The sequence below is a fragment of the Vigna umbellata genome, chromosome 11 (genome assembly GCF_029865625.1).
Source record: "Vigna umbellata cultivar VRB3 chromosome 11, Vumbellata_1.0, whole genome shotgun sequence".
Classification (NCBI taxonomy): domain Eukaryota; kingdom Viridiplantae; phylum Streptophyta; class Magnoliopsida; order Fabales; family Fabaceae; genus Vigna; species Vigna umbellata.
In genome coordinates, this window is record NC_142175.1 from 28957814 (window position 1) to 28973360 (window position 15547).

The window sequence follows — 15547 nt, forward strand, 5'->3', positions numbered from 1 at the left end:
ATGCATTACACTGAATGTGACTGAAGTGATTTTCTTTTTCCCGTTTTAGACTTCGAAGCTTGTTTGCTCCTCAAAGATGTTACTAAATTCTCAAGCTTAATTTTCCATCTTGTTATCAGTACATTTCGTAATAGTTTTTCATCAAATTCTATGTTGAAATGAAAACCTGTGATATCGATATAATAAATTTAAGGCTTAATACCTATTTTGTTCCCAGTTTCGCTCGACAATGTCAAATTAGTCCATCCTTTAAAACGTGTGTCAATTACGTCCTTACTTAATAAAATTTATATCAATGAAATCCCTTCCGTTAAATCAGTACAAACGGCGTTAATAGAAGAGAGAGAAAAATAATTAACGCCGTTTGTACGGATTTAACAGGGATTTCATTGGTAAGGACGTAATTGACGCACTTTTTAAAGGATGGACTAATTTGACATTGTCGAGCGAAACTGAAGACAAAATAGGGTATTAAGCCTAAATTTAAATTGCTTGTGGTTACTAAGCTGGCTCTATTTCCTCTACCAACTATTTCTTCCTTTTGCATTTTGTACGTTAAGAAACCAATTATAGAAAGTTTGTGGTGTGGAACAAAGACAAAGAAGCTAGACATGATTTATTACACTAATAAAACAATTTTCTTTAAAAAAACCTGCTCATCATATTTTTGAAATAATTTTAAAACAACTCGTTCATCAGATTTGCAAGAAGGAAATTTTTCTAAGTGAAATCTAAATATAATTTTCCACAAGAAATTTCAATTCATTGGTGATAGTGTTTTCAAAATTGTATAGAACTATGAGCTATACAATATTTACAAATTCCCATGTCAAAGAATTATCATTATATACATAAAATCATGCAGCAAAGGAAAGTCCCCTTTACATGGCAATGATAGTTAGTTATATAACAACCCTCGTTACATCTACTTTATTGTAAGTGAAAGTAGCTTATTTGAAGAGGACTCCAACGAAGATTTCTTACGAGACTGTAATGTGTAAATGTATTGTAAGATTCTCTCTTTATTAGTGGCAATGAGTGAAAATGGTGGGTTCAGTGGAAGGTTCTCTGCTTCTCTCACCAAAAATGAAAGTAGCAGCATCGCTCTTGAGTAAGAAGCACTAGCCCTATCTCTGTTCTCCATATATTCATCTACCTAAAAAAATGGCAAAAAAGAAAAAATATTCATTTACCTACTCAGGCAAGTGCTGATTATTTTATAAAGATCACATTTTTACGTGTATATGCTCTTTGGGGAAAATTGCAAGTTTGGAAGGAAATCTAAAAGTGAAGAATATTAGGCTACTCACCGCACCACTTGTCCCGATTGAAAGAGCGTTTTGGAATATAATTTCCATTGCATCTGGCATCTCAGCAGCTCCTGCAATATGTTTTTGGGAGTAGGTAGTTAACATTATTATATCTTTACAAGCCATGAAAGGATTTTAAGTTCAGAAACATAAAGAAATCCTACCATCCATATTTTGAACACGACATGATAGTTTTTCAGCACGATCAACAGCAAGAACAAACTCATGTTTTGCCCACATGGAGACAGAGGGAGGATCACTAAAATTTATTTTCAGTTCTGAAGTCTGTGGTAACTCCACATTACTTGAAGATATGGATTCGTTAGTTGAACTGCTTTCAGGAAACCCACTAGTAGTAAGGGAGGCCATCCAAGAGTTACAGATTTCTAGAGCCTTCTTCCATATCGCCAGAATCACCAACTCAACTGCAAGTGACTCTAGATACAGTCCTGTATCATACTGCACCAAATCACCATTAAAATTTAGATTGATTATGGAACATTAAGATTGGTTTTTCCATGAGCTAAATTTAACTTAAGCACAAGTTAAATAAAAAATTTTAGAAACTACGAGAGAATTTCTACACATTAGTTTATTCATGATATAATTTTAACATAAAGAGAAGTCAATTTCATTTTTTACTTCTTATTTTTCTTTACAAGCTCGTCCAAATAGACCCTAAGAAGCATTCAACCAATTTGCAATCTAATAGAATCCAATAGGAAAATTACAAATTAACTATGAAAAAGAATCCATTCAAACATGGCTGGTTATCATTCAGATATGTAATGCTGCATAGAATAAAACATTCATATGACACTGACAGAGAAAAGAACTGAAAAATTCAAAGGAATATAGAACTCAATCGTTAGATATGGGATCATGCCATCAAGAGAAAAAGTTAATAACTATCTTTTTTTCATTTAAAATTTCAAAATATTCTCTGAAAATATTAATGTAATGACCTTGGGTTTACTGAACATAAACTCACCTTTTGTTGCGAAAGTTCTTTAAGGATCTTCCCATACTCATGCAACAACTTTAACCTGTTTGAAGGTTGCAGTGAGGAAATATCATGCTCTTCCCTTAAAGCAGTAAATTCACATGATGCCACACATGCCTCAAGTTTATTGCTTTCTAGATTCTCTAATCCTCTACTGGAGGAAGATGTCAGATCCGTTGTTTGTTTTGGAACTCCAATATCCGGTTTAGCAATCTTTGAATGACTTTGAGCAATACTGTATAAGGAATCATCTTGCACAGATGCATCAAAGTAGTCAGAAAAAGCCTCCAATGATGCAAAATGGGAATGGACAAGTACATAGTCTTTCTCTACAGACTGCATTAAACGGGAATCTGAATACAAAAGCAAGTATTAGAAACTGTAAAGAAAACAATGCAAAAATGAGAATACAGCATACAGGGTATGACAAATGAGTATCAGCATCAACAGCCTTCCCCATCTTACCACTTGCAATAGTTGGAGACATCTCGGACAGAGAGCCACCTGATTGATGAACAGTCAATTTTCCTACGGTTGACCTATAAGTTATGAAGGACAAGAAATCACTACAAATAGCTACGAGATTGAAAGAAATGCAACAGGATACAAGAACTGAAGACAAAAAAAGAAATTAAAGAATAATGACCTGGAATTCTGAAGGAAATTGTGGTTGAAGAATGCCTTGAATGTTAATCTCTCATCTGCATATTACAGCATAACATTAAAGTTTTCTAGAATAAGCTCTAACCAATTGTTATTAAAAATACATGTATGTCCATGACATGAAGTTACAATGAATACCTGGATTTTGACGTAAGAGGTTTCTGCAAAGATCCAAGCAATCAGAATGTAGCTCTTGTAATGCCTCGGGCGGAAAGTACAGTTCAGTGGATGCCAAAATATTTTGAAAAAGCTGTAACAAAAAATTATGATAAGAAAAAAAGTAAGGCACATGACTATTTACCAAAAGAAATACTGATTGTTCCTTCTCAAAACCTGATATTGAGTATTTCCATCAAATGGTGGCCTCCCAATCACTAGTTGATACAAAATTGCTCCAACACTCCATAAATCAGCCTGCATCCACAATATGATTCATATCTTTATGAAGAAAACAATAACAGATGTTAGCAATTAGAATTTGATTCCAGTTCTATCTTTTGTCACCTTGGCATCGTACTTTTGATTCTCAATAATCTCTGGAGCCATGTAATAAGGTGAACCACATAGTGTATCAGCCAAACTCTGGGGTGTGAGAGACCTAGAACAATGATACATCAGGAAACTACCCTTTGCAAGAAATTCATGTTTTTTTACCTTATTGCTTCAACCAGATTGAAGAAAAACAATTACCAAATATGACAAACCATTTGAATAATTTACATATAAAACTAAAACAGAGATATTATACAGAGTTGATGAAGCATCTACAAGCAAATACATTGTTTATAAAGATGGCCAAGGGTCAAGTTAATCAATTTATCAATGTCTACAACAATCAACTATATTCCACAATGAGCAATAAATAAAACATCAGAAAAGGAAAAAAAGAAGTAAGTATTGAGTTGTTCCGGATTATAACAGCAACAGGGGGAAGAATTTTGTTTCCATTGTTTAACATCCGAGAAACCATCATACCTTGCAAAACCAAAATCTCCTATTTTCATAATTGGTGTGGCTGCAGTAGTTGCCAATAGTAAATTCTGCATACAAAAATAAAGACATGACAAATGATTTGATATGTGTGCAATAATACATAAACCAATTATGAGTTCAAAAGTAATCAATTATATAGATTTATAATTTGTAACATATTACATACCGATATATGATTTCTAAACTAAGTGGTTTCACAAGTTTCAAAAGTTTTCCCTTCTCTACTTGTACGTACTTGTCCGTCTGTTATTTACTGTGCACTTTTCGCTACAGGTATGAAGCTATGATAAATTGATGATCTCATGTAAAAATTATTAAAAGCTCACAGGTAAAGGGAAAAACAAGAGTTCCCAGCAAGTGATACAATAATTAACAGTGACAATAAATTAAAATACACCAAGGCAAACATATATTAGTAACTACAATGAAAAGTCTACAACATCACAAAATACACTGAGATACCTGTGGTTTTAAATCTCTGTGAATGAGGTTCTTTTCCTGAAGCACCTGTAACCCAGCAGCTACAAGAACACCCAGATTATAAACTATAGAAATTTACCCATTGCTTACCATTGAATGAATTGCATGATAAAACAGATCACCAAGTTTAGTACAAGCAAAAAAAAACATAACCATTAAGAAAGTACAAAAATTTGGAAAAACCTATATTAATAAGCAAAACGAAATCATCCATAGTAACATATGTCACAAAAGAATTAGCAAGCAGCCAAAATAGTGCACCCGAAAGAATTAGTATAGAAAAGACCAAATGATTGAAAAACACTCACTAACCCAATTGCCTCATGAGATGGCGTGCAATAGTTTCAGAAACTTTGCCATGGCGGTGAATGTAAGCAGCAAGGTCCCCACCAGCACAATACTCCAAAACAAGGTAAATCCTGTCATTGGTCTTAAACCACAACAACAAAGACACACTCATTCTTCTTTCAAAACAAGAATATTCCAACTTTGAACTCAGTTTTATTCGATATATTGAACAATACTAAATATACACATATCTTCAACACAAGTAAATCCCACATTCTTTCAAACAACAAAGTTACAGAAAAAAAAAATTATTTTTTTTATTTTTTATGCAGAGATAATTCTATTCAAAATATTCTCATACAAATTGTGAGCATCTCTCCCAACAGTGTGTCGCTTCATTTCAGAAACTTGTCTTTTCCATTAGACTCAATCTTTGTTTGTGCATAATTCTCAACTGACTAAAAAAATCAAAACTTACCTGAATTGTCTCAAAGAGTCGAACTATGTTGGGGTGCTTGATGGTGCTAAGGATCGAAATCTCTTTGAGAAGATGTTCGTGGACTTTAGGACTGAGTTGTCTCTGATCAATCTCCTTAATCGCAACTTCCAAACCGGAAACTCGGTGCCTTGAACGCCATACCACGGCAAAGGAACCCGACCCGATTGGAGGACCCATTATGTAATCCCCTATCACTCTAGGTTCCATGGTTATCATCGTCACCACCCAGAACTGTTTATTTAACACAATACTTATATAGAGTCATACCAACTTCGAAATCGCTCCAAAGATTCCAACTTGAACATTTGGGTGGAGAAGATGATGCTGCCCAGTGAAATCAGAGAATGTCAGTGGAAAAACCAACCTCAACTCTTTATTATTTATAACACTTCCTTTTTTTTGTTTTTTCTTTCCAACTTTTTCTCCTGATATAAGATTTGATTTCAGGTTTGTTAATTTGATTTGATATTTTGTTTCTATTTTTCTATATATGTAAAATTGCTTTTTGTTTTCAGACTAAGAACAATTTTGAAAATCTGTTTCCACAGATTATTTTCCTTTTCTATATGTTAAATTAAATTGGAAAATAGTGTGACCAAATTCAAATATTATATTTTATATACTAGCAGAGTACCTTAGTTTTTCATTTTACTAATGTTTTCATAGTTTTAGGTTAGAGATCCATCCTTTCTATTTTTCTTATATTTTTTATAAATACAAATATATATATATATATTAGTTTATTCAATGTTTTTATTATATAAAATAATATAATTACATCCAGTTATTTTTTCTAATGTAAGTGAGTGTCTTATTAAAATAGAAAAATAATTTATGTACACGGGATACTGTTTTTACTATATATTATTTAAAAAAATGATAATTCATGTTCTGATAAAATTAATATTTAATTTATATTTATTTGACATTAATAACTTGATTTCTGTTTCTGAATTTTAACTGCCTGGGTTAGTTATTAGTTAGAAATTTTAGAGAACTTTGGGAATTGGTTTATAATTTATTTCCTCTTAATCAAATTATATATTATCTAGTTTGACAGACTGTTTAATTTTTTTAAGAACCTCTTTCAATTTCAATTAATAAATGCACTGAAAATTAGCATACATATTATTATAAATTAGGATAAATAAAAGTATAGTTTCATATTTTTAAAATCATGATTTCCTGTAATTGTTTGGGTCGAAAAGTTATTTATTATTCAGTTGTAAAATGTTTTTCAATAAAAATTATTTGGATTTTAAGAAACAAAAAAGATAATTAGGACTACAAATATTTAATCCAATTATAATTAATTTGATAACTAACAAATAACTACATAAATATATTGTTAATGCAACATAAATAATGATTTTTTAATAATATTAATACATTCAAATAAATACATGATCGTAATAAATAAAATAAAAAAGTTACACACACACACACACACATATATATATATATATATATATATATGACTTACATTAATTAATAGTAATAATGAGTTTTTGTTATTATTCTCTTCTTAAAATATTTTCTTTTTTAGTGAACTAAATTTCAAAATATTGTAGTTTTACTTAACCTAAATTTAAATTAACTTTATTACATCATGTCAATAAAAATGCATGTCTTAGTTCAAATATATTTATTTTGTTAATCTTATCTCTTCAATCATTTCATATTTAAAATGGTGAAAGAAATATAATTGAATATTACTTACTAAGTAAAAAAATTATTATTGTTCAAATTCAATTAACAAGAATAAATGATTATCACTAAACATATATGCAATTTAATTGTTTTACCACGTCCTTGCAAGGACCAAGAAATTTATTAGGTTTATAATTTTTTTCAAAAATTAAATATGTTTTTATCTCTTAATTTTAAATGAAAATGAAAATTAGTTTATTTTTAAAAATTTAATTTAATTTAATTTCAGTTTTAAAAATATGTGAATATAATCTCTCTATTATCTTAATTAATAAAATAATTTTAAAAATTATATTAAAATTTGAGTTATTTAATATTTTCGTTAATAAAATAAATTTAACAAAATTTAGTTAAATAACTAAATTTACATTTTTATACTAAATTGAGTTAAAGTTTTAAAAATAAATTAATTCTAATTTTTATTGAAACCAAAAACATATTTAATACTTTTTAAATTAACAGTTACAAAATATACTTTATGTTTTAAGGTTTACTATATCATTTAGAGCAATTAAATTCCCACCAATGAATCTCAAAGTCAACCTAAAACTATTTGCTAGGTTTTCTACTTGAATTAACACGTTGTTGACAGGTTCATTTTATATTTAATTTTAGACATTATCAAATTCAATTAACATTTTTTTTTCAAGTGTCGTGATTATAGAGTAGTTATAAATTTAACCATATAAATATATATAAATCAAAATAAAGGCATGGAATGATATAAAATTTAATTTTTAAATACATACAATGATATAAACAATTTAATATGTATATGTGTAAAGTTTTAGTTTAAATTACAATGGATAAGCATAAAACCAAAGTTCAGGTGCTTTAGTTAATGTTATCTTTAGAATACTTTATTTTTATAGTTAATTTATGTAACATTCTTCTCAAATATTTTCGCCTTTCTTAAACAATAAAAAAATATTCTTCTCCTATTTTTGGATAATTTAAAAAATTACGTCATCCTTTATCAACTATTAGTTATAGTTATTATTGTCATCAAATAGATATGTTTCGTTTCAAAAATAATATGTTGTGCTTAAAATAAACAAAACAATTATTCAAGATGTTGCTTTATGGTCGCACATATTTTGACAAAGTCATGTGCCTATATTTTATTCATAAGATGTTAAAATTAAAACAGAAAAGCAACAAGTCATGCTAGAAATTCTCAAGGGTGGAATTAAAATAGCTTTTCATCCTTTTATAATCATTTCATATTTAATTTTTTTTTTCTATAACATACTAGTATGTAAAGTTTGTTACCATTTGAATAACATAATTATTAATTTTTTAAAGACTGTAATTACTTTAAAAAAAAACATTAAACGGCTTTTATATTTTAACATGTTTTTTTTTTAATTATTTCTCTTCAGACATCATATAAAAACATATGAAAAAATTAATAAAAATAAGAGTACGTGTGTTCTGTTCTGTTTTGGTTTTTGATTGGCTAGAAATTGTCTTTTGAAAGTTCCAAAGAACAGGTGGAATGGTAAGCATAATTGTCTCCCGTGCAAACATCATCTTCTTCTTCCCTTGACCTCTCTATATATACACACAACAAATTATCATCTTCTTTCTCAGATCTCTTTTACCTTCTTTCAACAATATTTTCATATACTATATTGTTCGAGGTATGTTACTTCTTCTGTTCTAAACTTTATAATATATCATTTATTTTGTTAATGTGCATTAAGATATCATGCTTCTTTTCTGAGTTTCATGTCATGACCATTTAGGGTAGATTCATATTTTCAATAAAGTATGCAGATGCTTAGTTTCTATTGCAACTTATTGTTAATGTTATGTAACTTGTAACACTAGAAATAGAGCAATTTCTGGTGGAATATTAAGATTGTATATGAACATGACTTTGCTGTGTTTAGACTTTGAAGATGAGTACTGAGGAGAATGGTGAAGAAGTTCGTGAAACTCGTCAAACTCCTAAATTAAATGAAAGAATTCTGTCATCTTTGTCTAGGAGATCAGTTGCTGCTCACCCTTGGCATGATCTTGAAATTGGTATCTTGTTCAAGGATTGGTTTGGTTTGATGTTATATTATATTACACCACAGAAGAAAAGTAGTTTATGTTCTTAGGTTTCATTTGCAGGACCTGGGGCACCTATGATTTTTAATTGTGTAAGTTCTGATACTGGAGAAGAATGTCCATAATTCTGAATTATTTTATTGATTTATAAACACCACATTGATTACTATAAATCCTGTAACTCTTAACACCTTTACACTCTTAAATGATTGATCTATTTCTGCATTATAACATTTTTGAAATCTGCATTGGTTTATGTTTTCCAAATGATAATATTCATGAAAAGCTGTCAGTCTATTAGGTTGGAAATCAAGTTTGAGTCTAAGTTCTATATTAGTAAAAATAAAAAAGTGAAGCATTATATAAAGATGAAGATATGTTAACGAAATGTTTTAAGGTTTTAGATAGAGAATGATGTCAATTTTTTACCTGACTGAATTCAGGGTGTTGTGTCTTTACGGTGAATCCCTTCTCTCAATAAACCTAACACATTCTTGAGTAGAAATTTCCTGCTATATATGTTGTTGATGCATGTTCAATGCTTACTAGTTTAGTTTGTATTTATAGGTTGTGGAGATCACTAAAGGAAGCAAGGTCAAATACGAACTTGACAAAAAAACTGGATTAATCAAGGTATGAATCGATTTCTTTTTTGGCTTTGAAATGGGAGTATGTGGTGTTGTGATCTGAAAAGGATTTTACAGAGAAATCTCTTCAAGATGATATTTTTATGAGCATTTTTTTCTGCTGTATCTTCATATTCTCACCATCTAAATAATTATCAGGTTGATCGAATATTGTACTCATCAGTTGTTTATCCTCATAACTACGGTTTCATCCCAAGAACTCTATGTGAAGACAATGATCCACTTGATGTCTTGGTTCTCATGCAGGTAAATTCATATCATTTTAAACTCATCCAACTTATACAAGAAGGCTTAATATCACGTTTTTCAAAAGATGTCAGAAACTCAAATGCTGCTTTAGCCATATATATTATGTTCTTAGATATAGTACTTAGTTTGATGATAATGTTTGAGTTATATATATATATATAGCAACAAGGTTTTTGATTGGAAAACTTACTGAATGACTGACATGGTAGGAGCCAGTTCTTCCTGGTTGTTTCCTAAGAGCCAGGGCCATTGGACTCATGCCTATGATTGATCAGGTATAATTTTTTGGCCTTTTGATTGATAAAACAGAGGCTATTTTGTTTCAACCATTTGAAGAATAAAAGGTTGATCCAATTACAGGGGGAGAAGGATGATAAAATTATTGCTGTGTGTGCTGATGATCCTGAGTATAAACACTACACTGACTTGAAAGAACTTGCACCTCATCGCCTCTCTGAGATTAGACGTTTCTTTGAAGATTGTATCCTTAAAAAATCTTATTCCAAGACAACATTTACTTCTACCTTTACTTCATCTTTTCATTCTTTAACTAATAAAACAGTTCCATTCAGTTTTTCCTTCATAAATCTGAGACCACCGAAAGGAATATGACCTTTTTGAAATTAAAAGGTTAAAGCAGAAAATTATGTGCATTTCCATAAAAGTATTAAGTGCATTTCTTAACATATTGTTAAAGACAAGAAGAATGAGAACAAGGAGGTAGCAGTTAATGACTTTTTACCTGCATCTACTGCTGTTGAAGCCATCCAATTCTCAATGTCAGTATCTTTAGAGCACCTGGTTTGATTTTCTTTAACTCTAATTTCTAGTTAAAATTGGTTTTGAGGCATAATTCATGGTCTCCAATAACAAAATATTGTATACCTTATAGATCAGTTACTCAACCATGTTTATCTGATTTCTGTGTTTATGTAACATAAATACTGTACTGAAATCTACATCATTTCATTTCTCTTCTCTATTACTATACTTTGTCTCTGATGTGTTGCAGGGATCTTTACGCGGAGTATATTCTGCTTACTTTGAGGCGATAAACAAAAATACTATCCTCTACAAGCTAGAATAAACCACTCCAGAGGTTTTTCCATATAACTGTGATGAAGCTTTATTGTATTTTGTACTGAGTTGGATACTATAATAGTTCTTTTGTTTGTTTTACCAAGTGAAGAAGTCACAATCTGTGAATTCATGTAGAGTCCCAGTTGTTTAATATATACGTATTTTTCTTATATTATTCAGTTTCCAAATAATATTTTGGTAATACTGTCATTTGTAACCTCTATTTTGGACACCTAGGATACTTATAAATTGTACATTGTTCAGTATTAAAAAATAAATTTTAAACTTAATTTAATTATAAAAAGTTAGCTTATAAAATTTGTAAGATGAAATTTATATTTATTTATATATTATAAATTATTTTTATTTTTAGTGAATATACAACTTTTATTATTAATTTTGAGTGTGAAACTAAATATTAATAAATAATTTAATAATAACTAAAATAATAAACTAAACATATAATCCACTTCACTTACTTAAATAATAAATTTTAAGCTTGATTTTGTTGTACTTTGCTTTGATAAGGTTCAGGTTAGTTAGGACCTTTATCTTGTTCTTAAATAAAAAGTAGGCATTTTGCAGTGTGGAGGAAGGGCTGGAATATCTAATATGGGTTAAATTACTGGTTTTTCTGTAAATAAGGGTAAAGTAGTAGTAAGTAAATAAATTAATAGAAAATTCATGCAACATATCTTTTCAATTTAGAAAATTTTAAAATATCAACTGAAAAGTTTTATAGAAGGAGTGTTTGACCTTATGAGGTTGATATGCATTTTAAAAATCACTTAAAAAAATTTTAAAAAGTAATTTAAGAGTCTAAACAATTAAGATTTGGAATGAAAGGGAATTTTCAAGAAAATTTCACAGATAATTTGAAATATAATTACATAAGATTTAAAAAGTAGGAACTTTTTTAATACAAAAAAATTGAATTAATTATTTTGAAATTCATTCATGTACGTTTTTTTTTAGAGTGATTCAAGAATTTATGCTTATTATGTCATTGACCTAAGTGTAATAGTAGTTTTCTGTGCAATGAGTAATGGTGTTTATAGCATCCTATAATAGTCATTAATTGGACTTAGGTCTTTGGAGTTTAAGGTCAAAATCCATATTGTCATAATGACATCATAATTCAAATCCTTATAAAGATATGTGCTTTTATTTATAGATTAAGCTGCATTGAATCAATTTTAATTGATGTTGTGAATCCTGAAATTACTAGGTTTTTGTACTTTCTGAAAGCAAGATAGTTTTCATGACACAAAAAGGCTGTTCATTTATTTTTCAAAATAAATATTAGTGAAACATTTTATCCAAACCATTTTTTTTCTTTCTAAAACCAATTACTGAAAAAAGTTCATCCAAAGGCGAATACTCTACTCTAAACAAAGCCAATTTTTTTTTCTAATCTTAAATTAATATATAAACAGCAACACTGTTTGCTTTTAAAAATATATAATTACTGTAATAAATATGTTTAAAATACAATTAGTATAGACACAAAGGAAGAATATTTTTTTGCAGATCATCTCAAAATATTGGTTGGAGTTCATATTATGTGAAAAAATAATGTTCATCTAAGTTACGTTAGCCTTAAGCTTCAATAATGGGCCTGAACGGACATGTCCGGGACCTTCTTACTGCACCTCTAAGTTTTCTTCTTGTAATTATAAATTATTGTGATGTGAAATATCACCCTTCAAAATATATATAAAATATTAAATTAATTAGACAAGCAATAATTATTATTTTTTAAATGTATTTATTATGTGAAATAGTATATTTAATGACACATTGCATTTTCAAATCATTTTTATACTCCGGAGCAAGCTCTTTTTTCTCTTTTTCAACTTCAACTTTCTTCTTTTCTTTTTCCAAAATCATTCAACTTGTTCTCTTCTTTGAACAACTTTCTTCATTTTTGTTCATCAAACTTTTTTCATTTTCTTTTCATCATTTGAAACAAATATACATATTCATCTCGGTTTTCTAGCATATACTTTTGTTTTAGAATGAAAATTTAATATTCATTTTTATTATATTTTGGATTAGATTTCAAAATCTAATCTATAAAAGTATTCACCGAATTTTGAAAAACGTGGGTTGAATAGTTTTGTAATAATTAAATTTCGAAATTCAATTTAGAGATGCACTAAATTTTGAAATATGATTCAAAGTAGCACCTAATTTTGAAATTAGGTTAATAAACTCAATGGATTTAGAAACTCACCAAAATTTAAAATTTGGTTTAAAATCTTACCAATTTTGAAATATGATTTAGGAAACTCTTTACATTTTGAAATTTGGTTTAGTAAGTCACCAAACTTTAAAATTCAGTTAAGCTTTCTCCTAGATTTCAAAATCCAGTTAAGTTTTCTCCCTATATTTCGAAATCCAGTTAAGCTTTCTCCCATATTTCGAAATTTGATTAAGCTTTCTCTTGGATTTCGAAATTTTGTTAAGCTTTCAATCAGGTTAATAAACATAATGGATTTAGAAACTCACCGAATTTTAAAATTTGGTTTAAAATCTTACCAATTTTGAAATATGGTTTAGGAAACTCATTAGATTTTGAAATTTGGTTTAGTAAGTCACAAAACTTTAAAATTCAGTTAAGCTTTCTCCTAGATTTCAAAATCCAGTTAAGCTTTCTCCCTAGATTTCAAAATCCAGTTAAGTTTTCTCCCATATTTCGAAATTTGATTAAGCTTTCTCTTGGATTTCGAAATTTGGTTAAGCTTTCAATCAGATTTCCAGTAGTATTTTATAATTTTTTTAAATTTATTTTGCTTTTCTGTTTAAATTTATTTTGGTTGTTTTTGTTTCATGAATTTCTTGATCTTGGTTATTATTGAACAAGTGAGGTAATCTATGTTGATGTGATGTTGTAGGTTTTTACCGTCTAAGATGGAAGATTATCTTTTAAGTTTTATGAAATCACAAGTAAGTTCTAACTTCATGTTAGATTTCTCTTACTTTTATAAATGAAATGTGTAAGGAAAATTACACAAATAACTTTACAACTGATCAAATTTTTCTCACGCATTATGAGTTAATTATGTGGGTTTAAATGATTACTTTGATATTGGTTTTACTGTTGTCATTATAAGATCTGATAAAGCTAATGGTCAATGAGGGAGAAAGACATTGTTAGGATGTGAAAAGAGTGAAAAGTATAGAAAATACAAATATGATATTCAACTTAGTATATTCAACATGAGAAAATGTGTTTGTTCTTTTAAATTGAGAGGCAAACCAAATTCTAATAAAAATTGGTGAATATTGAAGGCAATGTGTAGATATCAAACCATGAATTATCATAGATTTTAGTTGGATACCCTTTTGCTGGGAGATTAAAATCCACTGAACACTCGTTGTTTGTTGATATGACTAAGAATCAAGTGAAGTCTGTAAACATTCTCCTTTAAAATAAATAATAGGTAAAATGTGATAACAATCAAGCAAGTATATAATGAAAGATACACTTACAAATAATCATTAAGAGGTTCGAAAACTGAATTACAGCAGCAAATGATGATGTTAGAACGTTATAAATACATCATTGAAGCATATGTACAGACAAATCTAAGATGGTAAATGATATCTTTTGGACACATATTGATGAAATAAAATTGTTGAATGCATTTAATATTGTTTTCTTAATGGATAACACCTACAAAATAAACAAATATCAGTTCCCATTACTTAAAATAGTTTGAGTCACATCAACAAGGTTGACTTTCTCAAATGTCTTTATACTGTTATTAGATGAGCGACAAAATAATTTCACTTTGCCTCTTAAAAGGCTAAGAGGGTTATGCAAGATTAGTAGAAAGTTATGATCAACTAGAAAAACTAAGGAAGTCTTTTCCAATCGACTCACAATCGGGGGTACGTGTTGCTATACTTTACACTTTATTTATTATGTCTTACCTTTTTTTTCTTTTATAACAACTTCTTTCATTAATTATAGTCTAATATGGAAAAGTTGATGACTATATTAGACATGGATTATGCTATTGTTAATCAATATAATGTCATCTTAGTTTATTTATTATCAGTTCAAAATATTACAATCTTTCCATTATGTACTACATCACTTTCTGATATCACATAACCCATCTTCCCATTATGTACTACATCACTTTCTGATATCACATAACCCTAAATCCCAATTTTTTCCTACTTATGTTCAACTACAAATTTCGACATCTAGTTTAACTAAACATTTACAAATTTATAAATATAATAATCAGTATCTTGTTTGTTGTTTGTGGTACAACTTGCTTGAAGGTGGGGTGTGTGTTGGATGCATTGTGGGGAGAGGGATGTATGCTTGTGTTGGGGTGCTTAGGTCCAAAGGGTGAGGGAGAGGAAGACTTGTTTGTGTGACGCTAGGATTAGGAAAAAGCATGAAAAAAAGTGAGTGGATGGGTGGGATGAATACAAAGAGAGAGACTTTTTTTTTATGTTAGTCAAAAAGTTCAAAGTCAATTAAGGAAATTGAAAAAATTTGGGGATGCAAAAAGAAAGCTCACACATGCCAACCAAACTCTTCAGA

The 15547-nt window shown here is 29.0% G+C and overlaps 2 protein-coding genes across 2 annotated transcripts; one reads left to right on the forward strand and one right to left on the reverse strand.

Annotated features, from left to right (window-relative positions):
• Positions 1–741: 741 nt before the first annotated feature.
• Positions 742–5619, reverse strand: LOC124831490 (Protein kinase superfamily protein). The gene is made up of 13 exons (XM_047305493.2): positions 5216–5619; positions 4762–4879; positions 4432–4490; positions 3952–4016; positions 3481–3574; positions 3310–3390; positions 3115–3226; positions 2960–3014; positions 2779–2852; positions 2302–2666; positions 1475–1769; positions 1311–1381; positions 742–1156 (listed from the first exon to the last, which is right to left on the reverse strand). Exons 1-13 carry the CDS (start codon positions 5450–5452, stop codon positions 926–928), a joined length of 1857 nt encoding a protein of 618 aa, XP_047161449.2. The 5' UTR covers positions 5453–5619; the 3' UTR covers positions 742–925.
• Positions 5620–8433: 2814 nt separating this feature from the next.
• Positions 8434–11152, forward strand: LOC124831491 (soluble inorganic pyrophosphatase 1). The gene is made up of 9 exons (XM_088101865.1): positions 8434–8589; positions 8842–8977; positions 9068–9096; positions 9572–9637; positions 9790–9897; positions 10110–10175; positions 10261–10381; positions 10598–10679; positions 10913–11152. The coding sequence occupies exons 2-9, from the start codon at positions 8851–8853 to the stop codon at positions 10953–10955; spliced, it is 642 nt and encodes a 213-aa protein (XP_087957991.1). The 5' UTR covers positions 8434–8589; positions 8842–8850; the 3' UTR covers positions 10956–11152.
• Positions 11153–15547: the final 4395 nt, after the last annotated feature.